The 17,355-nt window shown below is 41.7% G+C and overlaps 1 protein-coding gene across 2 annotated transcripts in view; it reads left to right on the top strand.

The window, feature by feature from the left end:
• Positions 1-228: 228 nt before the first annotated feature.
• The window catches only part of MSANTD3 (Myb/SANT DNA binding domain containing 3), a 33,268-nt gene continuing 16,141 nt past the window's right edge, over positions 229-17,355 (top strand). Inside the window, exons 1-2 of one of the 2 annotated variants that reach the window (XM_078851650.1) lie at positions 229-387; positions 16,086-16,535. In XM_078851650.1, coding sequence (XP_078707776.1) covers positions 16,118-16,535 — 418 coding nt within the window. In that variant the 5' untranslated portion in view covers positions 229-387; positions 16,086-16,117. The other variant, XM_073332502.2, reaches the window with a different exon arrangement.

The raw sequence follows: 17,355 nt of genomic DNA, 5'->3' as shown, positions 1-17,355 counted from the left end.
CTAAAAGTTGGCATGTGGGATACAGGTGGTCAGATCCCCTAAAATAAATAAATGAAAATAACATCCACCCACTCATCCACTTTGGATCTTCCTCCACTGTAACATGCATGAAATGGATTCCTTTCATTTGATTTCACTCGGAAGGGCAGGAAAATCCAGATCGGAGTTTGGTAGGAGCTGAAGGAGCGGTGTCTGACCTGCCGGTAGGGAGGTAAAGAAGGAAAAAGGCCCAGCCCCGACACAGTAACGGAGTAGGGGGAGGGGATTAGATTGGTAATCGTGGTGCTTTGTTAAGAGTACAGAGAAATCATTTGAGCTGTGCTTTGGTATCTAAGGGTGGGGTTATTTTTACATATACAACAGAGCGAGGCCTTCCTGGGACTTGGGGTAATAACATGAACATTTTTCATTATTTCTGCCATGGTTTATGTTTCTGTATTTGTGTATCAGCTGCAGCCTGTATGTATGCATTGGGTGGTGCATTCTTCTTTGTCAGGCTAGAATCTGTTCTGTTTCATTTAACTAGAAGAGGAAAGAAGGAACCAGCAAGGAAATAAGAACAAGCTCTTAATGCTTGAGATGTCCTGATGCATGAAAGCCTGGTAGGATTCATATTTCTGTCTATTTTGAAAAGAGATTCCAGGAAAACATTAGAAATAATAACCTGCCTCTGTTACCTCTTGCCTTACACAAACTGCTTTTGATGTCCTCCATAACTAGTAGGTTGGGTTGCTTTAAAATTTTATTTTGCCAGTACAGAAATACAAACAGGTTTGTGGACTGTAATTAATTACCTGTCTTTTTATCTAACAACCCACAGTAACTATTAACACTTTGTACTAAAACAGGATTAGAAAATAAATTTTAAAAAATGATTTTTAATATTAATATTATAGTTTATGTATACCTCTCATTATGATTAGTAATGTATTTTTAATTACAACGTATTTAAAGACAACTGTGAATTCACATAGTGGAAAATCTGCTTTTAGAGAAACCATGCTTGCAGCCGTACTGTCTCGCACTATGATCTTGTTACATCTCAAGCTAAATAGGGTCAGCCCTAGGTGATACATGGATAGGAGACCACTGAGGAAAACCTAGATGCTGTAGGAAAGTGGGACACTGGGTTGTTGGCAGTTCCATCATTTGAATGAGCTGTAAACCTAGCATCCTGACTGCTTCGGGTCATTACAAATCCAATGCCATTTTGCCCCACCCCCTAAAAACAAGGGCTTTAGCCATGGTGTCATGACCAACTTCTAATTCTGATCATTATATTATCTACTCTCATTTTTTCCTTTAACTTAAATTGAATAATTTTTTCTTCATTTTCCTGCTCAACCATTACTGTCTGTAATGCTGCTGTGTGTTGTTAAATGAATTCAACTTTACCACCCCCCTCCCCCGAGATGGCTGCAGTTAAATAGCAGATGATATCCATATATAGCATAATGTTTGTGGTTAATGAAAACTAAAGATAGGGTTGGGTAAGGCTTTCCATTCTAATTCTATCTTCTCTTACTCGTAACTTTCTCAAAAATGTGTCTTTTGAAGTTGAAATTGTCCATCCTTGGGCTCAGCTTGAAAATAATTTTTTTAAAGGTACACATGAAATTGATGCAGATGTTGGAGTTAGAGTATTTTGTGTGTATAAAATAATACACACCTGCTTTGTTCTTTCTCTGTGTGTAGCTTTTTAAAATATAATAATTCTCCCAATCTACTTTTGCCAATAAATAACTCAAAAACAGCCAAATATAAAAAGGTTGAACATTTAGTCCTCATGGAAGTATGCTTTCCAAGATAAGGTGGAATGAAAATAGTTTAGTATTTTAAAGTAATAAAGGTTTCAGTTTGCACAGTATGTAACTTTTAATCCACTAATTTGTTTTTTAATGCAAAGTATGTATTGTTTATGCCCTATGCCAGCATAGAACGTTGGGCATACTGAAATTATCTTCTGCACATGCTTGTGACTGCAAGAGGAATTTGTATGGGAACAGGTAAGGGTGTGAGAATACTTAGTCCTTTGTTTCTCAGGATTTACCATGTAACAGTTTTTCACGCACCTAACTTGTTCCCATATTGATCCTGTGGGACATGCACAGAAAATTACTTCCATTTCAACAAAGATTTCTGCTTACTAGAAATCTTTACTGGGCACATTTATAGTCCATGGCCCATATCTCATGGAAATTATTTGTTCCATGGGATGTGAGCTAAGGGAGTTCTTTCTCCTCTTCCATGGAATAGCCAAAGGGCTGACAGAAGTCGTTCAGCACATGTAAGGGACAAATGTATTGATGTATCTCGCTGCACCTTCTCAAAAGATCTGATGTTTTGAGATGTCTCAAGGCACTTCTTAGTTATCTAATGACTGGAAATGTGCCGCGACATATTGAAGCAAGCAGATGAAGTATCTAAGAGAAGGTGCTTCAAAGCACATTCTTGATGCATTTAGTCATTAGGTATCTCAAACAACTTTTGGCAGTCTCTTAAGCCTTCTAATGGAGTCAGGCCATGACCCTGCCTGCTCCATGGGGGCACATGCAGACTGTATGTACATGTGAAGATCTGATTATAATAGTAAGTATATATGTGTGTGTGAGAGAGAGAGAGAGAGAGAGAGAGAATGAATATTTAGATCGTAAGCTCTTTGGGGCAGGGACAGTCTCTTTGTTCTGTATTTACATAGTGCCTAGTTTCTGGTCCATGATGAGGGCTCCTTGGTGCTACCACAATGCAAATAATAAATATTAGTAATACATGAAGGTGTGGTATAAAACGTTTACTTGTAAGTTTCAGATGGCTGCATTATTCATGGCTGCATTATTCATGAGTGATTGAACCTTTGAACCACAACATCACTCACTTTTCCAGAGGTAGAAGCAAGTACAGCATGGCCCATTGGAAAGCAGAAAATCTCCCCCTTTCCCTAGTCCTAGTCACAAGGTATTGGACTTTAAACTTGCCACTGATATACGAATGAATATTGTCCATCATGGACCTCTATAAGATTTTTTGCGGGAAGAAATGCCACACTTTGTGGCAAAGTTTTAGTTTTGGTTTTGGAGGCTGTTTGAAGCTGCTGAGCAGTGTGGTATGTTAGAATGACCTGAGTAACATGGATGAGTGGGCAGAGTGCATTGATTTTTACTTAACAGCTTTTGAAACTTACTAATTTCTAATGCTAATAGGAAAGTTTATCTACTCATTCCTAGTTTGCATCATCACAGATGGCAGCTTCTTCTCTTGTTGTTAAATTGTTTTTTTCATTATATTTAAGAAACTTTTAAAGCTGGTATACTTTTCTTTGTATTCAATGCAGCAATTAGAATACCTGGTTTGCTATGCTTTCAGGGTTTCTTTGTGCATATGTGCACTGCTGGGATTACAGACAGAGAGGAACTCCTCTGTCATCAGGTGGGGAGACCAGATTTTTACAAAGAAACAGGGGACATCTGCTATGATGTGAGGCAGGAAGTGTCACAGCAGAGGGTCCTCCCTCCTCTGCAAGCCACCCAGCTCCCTCTCTTTTTCCACCTTTTTTTCTCCTTACAAAATGAAAAATCAAGATGCAGTACAGTAAATGGCCAAATAGAAGGAAGCAGTATTTTCTCCATCTGTCTTTACTATTTTCTCTCAGTCCCAGCCTCTCAACTGTATTTTTATTCCTTGAGGCTGAGCTCCTTATTTTATTTCCTGTCCATCTTGCTGCAATTCCTACCCCATAGTTTGTTCTTTTTTATCCCCTCGGATATCCCCCCCTTCTTTCTGGTTTTCTTTCTTCTGTTTTGAGGATTGTTGGATGTTAGGGGGCTTATTCCTTCACCCACTTACTTCCCTGGTCCTTCTCGCATGAACAGAGAGCAACAATACCCGACATCCAAAGGTGCAAACAATTCGATGTTTATTGGGGTGAACTTCCAGCAAGCATGATTCCAGTTTCCTTCCTTAGTATCCTCCTTCCCAGCTCTGACACCACAGAGCCTTACACCTGTGTCCCTGTTCCCATTCCTACCCTTAGCCAAACATGATTCCAACTTCCTTACTCCCATTCACTGTTCCCATTTCCCCCTTTAGCAAAACATGATTCCAATTTTCTTACCCCCATTCCCTGTTCCCATCTCCCCTTTCCCCCACCCACCCACACCCCCACCCCCTCCCACCCACACCCACACCCACCCACTTCCTCATTGACTACAGATTATAGTAAAACTTGAGTTCTGCTTAGCTATACCTTAGCCAATCATTTTTCTGAAATTTAACTAACCAATCCTAACATATTGTAACATGATTATGTAACCAATTATATCCCACCACCTTAATTAGTTTACACCCAGCAAAATTAATTATACAGCAGACAGGAACAATCACAGAACCAGACAGAGATTATACAGACAAACAATAGCAAAGTGGGAACTATAATGACAAGACAATACAGAAGTGAGGATTTTACATCCCAGCTATTGATAAGTGAGTTCTTGCCAGACAGGATGCTATCAAACTAAGTTTCCTTTTAAATTTTCTAGGCACTTCCCTTTCTCTGGAGGTGATAGGAATACAATCCTGTCCTGATAGTGCCTAACAGCCCAATAGCACCTTATTTCAATGTGACTAGTTTGGAATGTGAGGATGTGACTGTTCCCTTCCTAGCTTATGGCTGCCTCTGCTGCTTAGCCAAAGGCCTTAGCCTAAGAACAGGGCCTCAGACTGTCACAGTAAGAGAAGGCCCTTACATCAGCAGACAGTGATTTTGATTCTTTCTTTTATACTTCTAGAACTAGCCAAGTGATAAGAATACCCCTAAATTCTTAAAGTACAGGCCTTTGCAGACAGGCCTGAGTATCTATATCCTAACACTCCACCCCTTTTTTTTCTTTTTCTTTTGGGATCCTCCTGCCCCAGTATCCCTGGAAAAGCATAGGACATATGGCGACACATTTCCTGATAGGGCCAGGCATCAAGGTGGAAGGTGTTGATATTCCATTTGTCCCACTGCCCCTTGTGTAGTATAGTGCCCTGCACCTTCTCTCGTACGGGCATACCACACCTATTCCAATTAGTGTTCCAGACTTCCCATTATAGCAGGCCCGAGAAGGTTGGGTCCGGGTTGTCTAGTACACTGTAGGGTTTGGAGGGCTTACTACATTACTTATAGATTATCTCCATATGCAACGTAACACAAGTACAGTTAACAATACAAAATCCACAGCAACACCGAGTCCTGACCACTGCAGTATGGTCCAACATCGGAGACACCCCAAAACACTGCCTGTCCTCCTTCGACGGGGTCACGATCTTATGTGTCCAGTTGCTGGCAGTTGCAACAAGCTACCCTGCAGGTTTTGCTTGCTTTTGTCCATATCATAAGTTCATTGAATGTTCACAGAGAAATGGGATATTGTCCAAACCAGCTTGACCACTTGGTATGGAATCAGGCAGTAAGCCCTGGTTTGATTATTCACAGCAATAAGATTCACAGATCCATTTGTGCACCAAAGTCCAGATAGCAGCATGTAGATGTGTGTAGTTTGGTTATGGGCTGGTGTAATTGTGCCCCCAGTACTATGTACATTCCCAGAAAAACACCTTATACACAGTACACCCAATTGTCCACCCCTTGCTTAGGCCATTGATCCTGCTCCTCTATAGTCATAGGAGAGGGGCACATCCAAACATCTTCTATTGATTTACACTATTTTACACACCCCTCCATTAATTCCCAGTGAGCTCCTCCCCTTCTCATTATTTCCATAGGGCTTGTGGGGGCCACCTTAGCTGCCATTCCATTTCCAGGTACCACGGTAGCTATTACACAGGTGCTGGCCTCCTAGTTGAGCATTTTGCATTCCCATACACATCTTCCCCCCCAAGGTCAGCCTTTTGAAGCCATCCCCCACCCATGTCATGAGATTTTCTGTTCATTAAAACACAGCAATGCTAGCAACAAGACAAACACCACAAACAAACAACACAAAACACAGATCCATGGTATTCTGAGTTATTCTTCCACTGGCGCCAGCTTGCTTGTAGAGTGTCTGAAAAACAAAAGAAACAATTTCCGTCCCCATGGTGGGGACAGACTATTGCTTAATAATAATACCACTTTCTTTTACAAATTTCCTTGCTAATTGCAGGAAAAACAGAAGAATTACCTCCAGGCTGTCCTTATTTTGTTCTATAGTCAGGCTAGTGAATTACCTCACTCACTGGTCATTTATGAAATTCATGAGATGGTGTACCTCAGTTTCCCCTCTTGTACAACAGACCGAGTTTGCAATAGTTTCTCTGCTGTACCAAGCTTTAAGTTTATTCTCAGGTAATAGCTGAGACACAGCTTCAGATTTTAGCACTGTACACACACACACCCCTTAAGGTCAACCTGTCCCCCTTATTTTCAGGCTTGACTTGTTTTTTTTACCTCCCTTTCCTGGAGGGCCATAATCTGAGTCTTCTAGTAGCTTGTTTGCTGACCAGATGTATTCCTTATTTGCAGCTCCTTTGTGCCCATCAGCTAGGTAATTTGCATTTACACACAGAGGCTTACTAGCTTCCTTCTGGATCCAAAGCTGTTAGCAGCTCAGACACTGTCTTAAAAGGGAAGCATTTTACTTCCACCAGAGTTCTGATTACTTTCATCTCCTGCTCCAAAACACGCAGAGATCTGAAAAAGAAAGCACAACCTATTGTGGCTCCTTTTGGAGCCCTATTAGGATTTTAATTAAGTACCATGTTTTATTTGCATTTCTTTTACTCCTTCTCCAATATACACTGCACACGTCCTGGGAAAATGCACATTCCTTCCGTATAGTTTAACCTCCACACATTATGTTAGCCATATTAATTTTACACAAGGTGTAACTGCCTCCCCCATGCCTACAGAGTTTTCATGCACACCCACCAAAGCAACAATCTAATCCCCCAGAGCCATCCCAAGGCTCAGTGTTCCCATCATTCCTCCCCTTTTCCTTTTCTTTTACCTGTGCACACACACAAAATTCTGTTTTGCCTAACATCCCTTGCACTGTAATTACTCTTTTTACACAACTGTACCCCGATTACACTTCCATCTTGCACAACTAGACACAACCAGGGGCAGCCAAGTTAAGTTCCAAAAGAAACCCCTTCCATCCTTTAGTGATTTTGATTACATTACCCAAAAGTCAAATAATTTTGATCAGATTCTCTCTCTGCCTGCTGCCTGCAGCAGTCCCTTATAGACCATTTCTGTGGGAAAAGGGCCCATTTTCCCTCAGAATAGCTGTAAAGGTTTCTGTGGACAGAAGCACAGTGGTGGTAGTAGCCACTCTACCTGACCCCCTTGGATAATTTAATTACCAAGCTTCCAACCAATGTGACTGCTCAGAGTTGCACATACAGTTACATTTATATAACTGGGTTTTATCATTAAACAAAAACTTCCTTCTTCACATCTCACATAAGTATCCAAAGTACCCTCCATTAAAACTTCAGAAAAACAAAAGAGTGTGGAAAGGCAGATTGCACTTTGAAACATTTTTTTTTCTTTCTCTCCACTCCCCCAGGACCAAGTCCCAGCTCCAGTCTCTAAAGGTCGTCTGTTAACTCTGCTTTTGACTATAAACCCTTTTGTGCCAAATCTTCTTTCACTACCCCTAACTAATTTAAAAACCTTCAGCAGCCCTTGCTGAAGCAGCACCAAACTTGAAAGATTACTGGCAGCTTCCCATAATGCTGCCCTTACTTCAAACCTCTCACAAGCGGACTGAAGTGCCTCCTTTCCCTGGAAGGCATTCAGCCCCCATGGGCAGGGACCTTCTTCCACTACCCATATACCAAGGAGGGTGGGCTCCTCAGCCACCCCCCATCCCTCTGGGTCCCCTAACACTTCCTCCATTTCCTTTTAAATCTCATCCCAGGTTGACCCCCTGCACCTGGTATGGGCCCTGGTTCTTCCTTATCCATTTATCCAAAAAATCCTTTACCCTGGCTTGCCAGAACCCGCAACAAGCAGCTGCGCGGACTGTTGGGGAGGGGGACTTACAGGCTGCCACTCACCTATCCAATGCGATGCATCCGAGTCACCGGCACCAAGATGTTAGGGGGCTTATTCCTTCACCCACTTACTTCCCTGGTCCTTCTCGCATGAACAGAGAGCAACAATACCCGACGTCCAAAGGTGCAAACAATTCAATGTTTATTGGGGTAAACTTCCAGCAAGCATGATTCCAGTTTCCTTCCTTAGTATCCTCCTTCCCAGCTCTGACACCACAGAGCCTTACACCTGTGTCCCTGTTCCCATTCCTACCCTTAGCCAAACATGATTCCAACTTCCTTACTCCCATTCACTGTTCCCATTTCCCCCTTTAGCAAAACATGATTCCAATTTTCTTACCCCCATTCCCTGTTCCCATCTCCCATCTCCCCCACCCACTTCCTCATTGACTACAGATTATAGTAAAACTTGAATCTGCTTAGCTATACCTTAGCCAATCATTTTTCTGAAATTTAACTAACCAATCCTAACATATTGTAACATGATTATGTAACCAATTATATCCCACCACTTTAATTAGTTTACACCCAGCAAAATTAATTATACAGCAGACAGGAACAATCACAGAACCAGACAGAGATTATACAGAGAAACAATAGCAAAGTGGGAACTATAATGACAAGACAATACAGAAGTGAGGATTTCACATCCCAGCTATTGATAAGTGAGTTCTTTTGACCTTTGCTTATTTCTTCTGTCACTCATTCTGAAAATATTAATAAATCAGTTGTCTACTGAGAAAGGAGATAAGAATAGCTGACTGTAAATGTGTTTGAAGGAAAGTATTTATTTAGGGTGGTACAGGGAGGACTAACTAGGACTTAGTGGGATGAAATGTAGAAAGGAAAAATTTAGGCTGAATACCAGAAAACATATTTGTACAGTGAAATCTATTCCATTTTGGAATGATCTCCTCAGGGAAATAAGGGAAGCCTCACTGCACTGGACAATATACTAGAGTGTGTGTTGTAGCGAAGAATACTGCATTGGCAAGGAGATTAACTAAATGTCTTAATAGGTCTCTTCTGACTGCACAAAACCTTCTCTGTGCAAACCTCACAAGTCTTTGGGGCTACATGATTTTAGGGAAAGTGGCTAAGCAGGGAGGGAACATGACAAGAGGAAAAGATACTCTGCAGCAAAATCTTCTGTTAAACACACAGGAAAATACTCCATAACTAATGCCTATGGGAAATCCCATTCCTTGCTGTCAATGCACCTTTTCCTTTGGCAGAAGGGAGATCCAGGTATGAGCAGTATTGCCAGAGGATGATGGACTCAAAGATCCATAGAGGGTATGTCTATACTGCAATGTAAGCATGGGTTTGTGGGACCCGAGTCTGTGGGCACGGGTTTCTAAGCCCACATTTGACTATCCACATTGATTAGTGACCTGGGGTTTAGAATTTTTCACACCCATGCTCATGCATTCAGACTTCACTACGCAGACCAGAGTCAAACCAGCTTATCCCAGGCTTTCTGGCACCCTCCCCTGGTGTAGCTGCTCTAGCTCTTCATTCATGGTGCACTGTGGGGAAAACTTGACTGTCCATCCCATGGCACTTTACTGGAAGTTGTCTCAGCCTGCCAACACCAAGTTATCTTTTGGGTCTGCATGCTCCTGTCAACCAGAGCTGGTAATGTGGATGAGGCACGCTTTCGCTCCTGTTTAGGAAATGGTTAGAGCATCCATCAGAGATTGGTGGACATTTTGACAGCATTTTCTGACCTACCAAAGGTACTTCTCAGTGGAGGAGGATGATACAGACCTGGGAGACTCCAACTGGCTGATGCAACTATACCAAGAGTCGTAAGCAGCTAATGCCCCCTGTGTAGACTGGTGCTTGTGGAGCAGAGCCACAGGCATAGACTGGTGGGATTACATTATCATCCAGCCCTTGGATGACCAGCAGTGTGTCCAGAGCTTTTGCATGAAGAAAGCAATGTTTTTGGAGCTTTGTGAACAGCTGGCCTCAGCACAAGAATGAGGAAATACATGCTGGTCCAGAAGCAGGTTGCTATAACTGTCTGGAAGCTGGCTACTTCTAACTCCTACAGGTCCATTGCTAACCAGTTTGGTGTTGGCAGGTTGGCTGTGGGGTTTCCAAACTGTGCAGGGGCCACTGATGGGATTCATGTGCCCATAGTTTACCATCCTCAAGGAGCACATGAGTACATAAACTGCAAAGGGACTCCATTGTTATGCAGGCCCTTGTCAACCAAAGAAGCTGATTCATGGATGCCAACATAGGCTGCACTGGCAAAGTGCATGATGACAGGGTTTTCCCGAATCTGGAGTTACCATCATGGACAGGCTGAGACACTGTGCCCACCAAATGACATTGTCATAAATGGAGTAACTGTCCCTGCTGCAGAAGACCCCCTTTTGTCCTGGGTTATGAAACCGTACCCTGATCTCTGAGGCTGGGCAAAAGAAAGTTTAATCACACTCTCAGTAGGTGCAGAATGGTGGTTGAAAGTGCATTTGGCAGATGGAAATCCTGCTGGTGCTGTTCATAGGACTGTTTGGATTCCAGTGTTATCAATGCTGTCTGCATCCCTGTGCTCTTCCCAAGCTTTGTGCAGCCAAAGGTGAGCAACTTCATTCAGCGTGGACTCTTGACACTGATGGATTGCTAGACCAGTACACTCAGCCGGAAAGTGCAACAGAAATTAGGGATGCTTTGTGTGCCCAAGTTATGGCCTTCCATGGACCAATGGATGAGAGAGAGTAGTATGTTTATCGCTGTCTCTGCACAGCAATATCAAAACAAATGAAGTACTATCGCTGTATGCGAGGGAGGGCAGTGATCGTTATGAATTTTTAATTATGCATGGAACGACTGCTTATACTATTGTGGAGGGGCTGGTGGCTCTTATGCATTGTCTTATGGAGGAGGTGAACTCAGGTTTTTACTTGTGGATTTGAAAAGTTATGTTGAGATGTTTTGTTGCGTACGACTTCCCAGTAATGCCTCATCATGGTTTTATATTTGTTCTTTGAAATGCATGTGTTATGTAGTTCATCTGCAGTGATGACGATAAACTGTTAATGAATTCAAAGCCTTTATATGTTAACATGAATGTATTAAAAATTACTATTTTAAAAATGTATAAGCCAGTTGCCAGGAAATGACCAAAACAAAATAAAAAAGTGCGTATCTCAAACAGTGAGCTATCTAAACCTGTGAAACCAGTGCCACAAAAAAAAAAAAAAAGATTCCCCTACTTCAGAGTGTCCGCAGCCCCATGTTCTTTGCCCTTCTAGTGCATTTTGCATGCACTTGGCGCTGTTGCAGAGGGGTAGAGGACTGCACAGGTGTGGAAGATTACACGGGGTACATTTGCCCAGTCCAACTAGCATTCAGTCCTGGTTGCATGGGCCACCCAAGCACAAAATTATCCAATGGGTTCCTGATCTGCAGGACATGGTAGCATGGAGGGGACACCAGCCATGGTGCTGGCACAGGAAGTGTAGGTGAAATGGAGGCCTGCACTCTCCCAGTCATTAGCACAAGCAGCCTCTCAAACTGGTCTTTCTGCTGTGCTGTGTCTTTTCCCCTCCTTTTTCCTGCTGAAGGAACTTCGCTGAAAGTCTTTCATCAGACTTTGCCTTTCAATTTGTTGTGAATCCTTCTCCCTCTGGTACTGAAACTGCTGGCTGGCCCTGTCCATGATGTGCACCATAAAGCTGTTGTGGACACATTTCCTCTTTGATCGCATTGCGACATCCCCAGCTTCTGCCGGACTGTGGCTGTCCTGCAGAGATAGAAGAGCCTGAAAACAGAAATGAAACAGGACATTATTGTGTCCATGCTTCAGAAAAGGTTCACTACATCACCACCAAAAGTGTCCTTGAAATCTCAAGGCCAAAAAATGATACTTTGTAAAAGAGTGCTTCAGTATATTCCGAGAACAAGGGTTTCCCGAGGCTCCATGGAAACACTTGAGAATTAAGCGGAGTGTAAAGCCTTCACACCTAATGGTACAGTGAAATTTACAACTGATCTATCTTTTTTTAAATATTGCAGACAATTTCAGCCTTGGGGAGGTGTCAGGGTGATGCCCTTTGCCAGGGTTTTCTACATGTTTTCACAATCCTTTCAAGCATTCAACCTTCTAGAGGACATAATGATTCTGGAGGTTCCTGAATGGCAAAGGGATATTCTGCCTCAAGCTACCAGGTGCAAGTCACCTTGTATGCTAATGACGTTTTTGTGACTGACAACACATCTAGAAGGGGAATGGGCTGGTGACTTACAGAGGAGGGCCCAACCAGTGTGCCTTTCCCCAAAATGTGACTCCCATCTGGAGTGTCTAATGTAGGAAAAGTTTGCAACTATCAGCACCTGGGGTTGGATGAAAATACATGAAATCAGCAAGATGCTGCGCAAGCTTCCATATGGATTATTGCCTTCTGTGAGCTGCTGAAAGCTGTCTGCATTCATGCAGTTACCCTGGTGCAGCTATGGCTCACGATGTAGCCTGCTTGGACTATAGCTATCTATGGACTCTATGCACCCCTCCGCCCAACAATATGGCCTCTTAATCCTGCACACATGGATTATATACCTACCACAGGGACTGCCTGGACTCATAATAGAGAACACACTCCTGTGCTGCCAGGTTCTCCAACATTTCTTGGTACACATGGTTATTTCTGGCACTCTTATTGAAGCTGAACCTCTTGCTCTCATCACACTAGAGATTTGCCAGAATCTGACTGTGGTCCCATGACCAGGTAGCAGCGTGCTCAGCAAAGGCATAGCTAACACGTGAGATGGTTCACTCTGTTTCCAGGTCAGAGATCAGAATAAAATGGAAAGGTTAAACGATGAGCACCTGTACTTGAACCTGGGGGGGTTGCTTCCGTTTCCTGAGAGTTGGCTAGTTATGGGATAGAAAGGCCAAAGAACACTGGTCCATAGGACCGTGGAATATACTGTTGGTGGACTTTCAGGATGTATCTGGGGAACCAGGCCCAAGCTGCATCCATGCTCATAGACTCATAGATATTAAGGTCAGAAGGGATCATTATGATCATCTAGTCTGATCTCCTGCACAATGCAGGCCACAAAATCTCACCCACCCACTCCTGCAATAAACCTCTCACCTATGTATGAGCTATTGAAATCCTCAAATCATGGTTTAAAGACTTCAAGGTGCAGAGAATCCTCCAGCAAGTGACCCATGCCCCATGCCACAGAGGGGGGTGAAAAACCACCAGGGCCTCTTCCAATCTGTCCTGGAGGAAAATTCCTTCCCGATCCCAAATATGGCAATCAGCTGAACCCTGAGCATATGGGCAAGATTCACTGGCCAGATACCCAGGAAAGAATTCTCTGTAGTAACTCAGATCCCACCCCATCTAACATCCCATCACAGGCCATTGGGCCTATTTACTATGAATAGTTAAAGATCAATTAATTGCCAGAATCATGTTATCCCATCATACCATCTCCTCCATAAACTTATCGAGTTTAATCTTGAAGCCAGATCAGTCTTTTGCCCCCACTGCTTCCCTTGGAAGGCTATTCTAGAACTTCACTCCTCTGATGGTTAGAAACCTTTGTCTAATTTCAAGTCTAAACTTCCTGATAGCCAGTTTATATCCATTTGTTCTTGTGTCCACATTGGTACTGAGCTTAAATAATTCCTCTCCCTCTCCGGTATTTATCCCTCTGATATATTTATAGAGAGCAATCTTATCTCCCCTCAACCTTCTTTTGGTTAGGCTCTAAACAAGCCAAGCTCCTTGAGTCTCCTTTCAGAAGACAGGTTTTCCATTCCTCGGATCATCCTAGTAGCCCTTCTTGGTACCTGTTCCAGTTTGAATTCATCCTTCTTAAACATGGGAGACCAGAACTGCACACAGTATTCCAGGTGAGGTCTCACCAGTGCCTTGTATAAAGGTACTAACACCTCCTTATCTCTACTGGAAATACCTTGTCTGATGCATCCCAAGACCGCATTAGCTTTTTTCATGGCCATATCACATTGGCGGCTCATAGTCATCCTGTGGTTAACCAATACTCCAAGGTCCTTCTCCTCCTTCATTACTTCTAATTGATGCATCCCCAGCTTCTAACTAAAATTCTTGTTATTAATCCCTAAATGCATGACCTTACACTTCTCACTATTAAATTTCATCCTATTACTATTACTCCAGTTTACAAGGTCATCCAGATCCTCCTGTATGATATCCTGGTCCTTCTCTAAACTGGCAATACCTCCCAGCTTTGTATCATCTGCAAACTTTATTAGCACACTCCCACTTTTTGTGCCGAGGTCAGTAATAAAAAGATTGGTCCCAAAACCGACCCCTGAGGAACTCCACTGGTAACCTCCCTCCAGCCTGACAGTTCACCTTTCAGTAAGATCTGCTGTAGTCTCCCCTTTAACCACCTTTCAATTTTCATATTGATCCCCATCTTTTCCAATTTAACTACTAATTCCCCACGTGGCACCATATCAAATGCCTTACTGAAATCTAGGTAAGTTAGATCCACTGCGTTTCCTTTGTCTAAAAAATCTGTTACTTTCTCAAAGAAGGAGATCAGGTTGGTTTGGCACTATCTACTTTTTGTAAAGCCATGTTGTATTTTGTCCCATTTACCATTGACCTCAATGTCCTTAACTGCTTTCTCCTTCAAAATTTTTTCCAAGACCTTGCATACTACAGATGTCAAACTAACAGGCCTGTAGTTACCCGGATCACCTTTTTTCCCTTTCTTAAAAATAGGAACTATGTTAGCAATTCTCCAGTCATACGGTACAATCCCTGAGTTTACAGATTCATTAAAAATTCTTGATAATGGGCTTGCAATTTCATGTGCCAATTCCTTTAATTTGCATTCATGCTGCAAATGATAGTTTGGACTCTGGCTCGGGCCCACCCCCACCGGCTCTTAGGTCCAGATGGCTTACTGTCCTGATTCAGACAGATTTGTGTGTAAATGGAAGGAGGGTTTAGGCTCAAATCTGAATCCAAACCCAGGCTTACATTGCATGTAGACATACCCAGAGAGGCTGGCCCTCTCCATAAATGCATTCAAGTCTACTGATTCAAACCCTGTCTCTTCACAACTTCATGATATTTTTCCAAATATCTTTAGTCCTCCAATAGGGCTTTCTGTAGAAAGGCAGAATTCTCTGTCCTATAATATTGTAGAATGAAATAAGACTGAGTGATTTAGAACACTTGGGGGAAAATATATTGACTAAAAGAAAATTACAATAAACAAATACATTTCAAGATATTTGATCATGTTTCAAAAATCTTTTGACTACTTCTATAGCAAGCCCAAAACACCGCATTTTATAATTGGGATATTATAATTTGCGCTATTATTGTAGAGCCATGAATTTTAACATTAGAAAGGTTTGTTGGGAAGAGGATAGAGGCTGGTTATTCTCAATCAGCAAGGATGGAACAAAAATAATTGTTTTAAAATGCTGCAGGAAAAATGTATGTTCAATTTTAGGCAAACTTTACAACCATTAGATAAACAAGGAAACCAGCTGCAAAAAAGGTTGTGGAATCCTTTTCACTGGAGCTATTCATGGCTAGATTTAGACATTAAGCCAGCAATTATGCAGTAACAATTCTAAAATCTCACTTGCTGGAATGACGGGGGTAGCGTAGATGACCCTCTGGATATCCCTTTTAAATCAAATTATTTCTATAAGTTAAACACTTTTATAGCTACACATAGTTATTTAATGTTATGATACAGTGGCATCGCTGGCCTGTCAATCATAATTAAGGTGGGAAGCTTATCCTGTATCATGTGCTTGTTACATAACAGTTTAGTTAGGTGTTGTTGTATAAGAGCTGATATTTATACTATAGATAACCTGAATATTTTGTCTAGTTATCCCAACATTTTATTCAGCTATCATATAAAAAAGGAGGCCTTGTAGAATTACAACTTTAGAAATTATTAACTGAAGGCATAATTTTGGAATCCTTTGCTGATATATAATTATTTGATGCCGGAATGAACAACCAATCCTTATTTGTTTTTACATTTTGTTTTTATAGGATTTTTTGGCTTCCTAGAAAAACAGTAGAAAATGCAAAACCACGAAATAATAAAACCTGCTAAATACTTCTCAGAAGTGGAAAAGAGTGTGCTGCTTGCATTAGTTGAAAAATACAAATATGTACTTGAGTGTAAAAAAAGCGATGCAAGAACTATTGCATTGAAACAACGTACTTGGCAAGCGCTTGCCCATGAATATAATTCTCAACCTAGTGTATCACTACGAGATTTCAAGCAGTTAAAGAAATGCTGGGAAAATATCAAGGCACGGACAAAAAAGATAATGGCACATGAAAGACGTGAGAAAGTAAAAAGAAGTATTAGTCCACTTATAAATACTCACATCATAGGGAAAGAGAAGATTGCCAGCATGATGCCTGAGCAAATGTACTTTTTACAGAGTCCACCAGAAGAAGATTCTGAATATCAACCTGATGCTTCTAACCAAGGTATAAATGCTACTATAGTGATCCAAGTAACACTGTTCTAGTTAAGGGTGTGTATGCATTTTCATTATTTATTCTATTTGTAGAGGGGTTCAATTTAGCAGTGTAAATCTCTCTATTTAAAATTTTATTGCTGGCTATTAAAAAGTCATTTCACAGCAAAAATACTGAGGCCTTCTGTATATTTCACTAGATACACAGTAGTAAAATCTGATTCTTTTTACAAGTGTGAAGAAAACTATGTACATTTTTAAGTTACTGGTTATCATTGAAACAGCTGACCTTTCCAGATGTGGACCGATCATCTATTTCCTGATAGCCATCACACACAAGAGGAAGAGGAAAGTCCCAAAGGGCACTTCTGATTGTTTAAAAAGCATCATTTTGCTTGTTTGATCACCAGCTATTTTCTTCCTCACAAGCAGCAAGTTTAGATATTATCCTCTGAGGCAAGAATTCCCTCTGCTTCCCTCCAGCCTTTTATTTTTTTAAATGAACTCTTAATAAAATATATAAAAAACCCACAAAACTTTCCACATCTTTTTCTGGACTGTCACTGCAGTGGAATAAATCTATTCTAACAACTTTAAAAACCTCTACATATCTCACACAGGACATAATATAGTAGCATGACAGCATGCAGATAAAATACTGTAAAACCAACTTTCTAAACACAGGAATGGCCATACTGGGTCAGACCAATCATCCATCTAGCCCAGTATCCTGTCTTCCAACAGGGGCCGGTGCCAGATGCTTCAGAGAAAATGAACAGAAGAGGGCAGTTTATCAAGTGATCCATCATGTGTCATCCCATCCCAACTTC

Source organism: Lepidochelys kempii, chromosome 2 (assembly GCF_965140285.1).
Source record: "Lepidochelys kempii isolate rLepKem1 chromosome 2, rLepKem1.hap1, whole genome shotgun sequence".
Lineage (NCBI taxonomy): Eukaryota > Metazoa > Chordata > Testudines > Cheloniidae > Lepidochelys > Lepidochelys kempii.
Note: the sequence above shows the minus strand (reverse complement) of the source record. Positions and strands in the feature narration are given on the sequence as shown.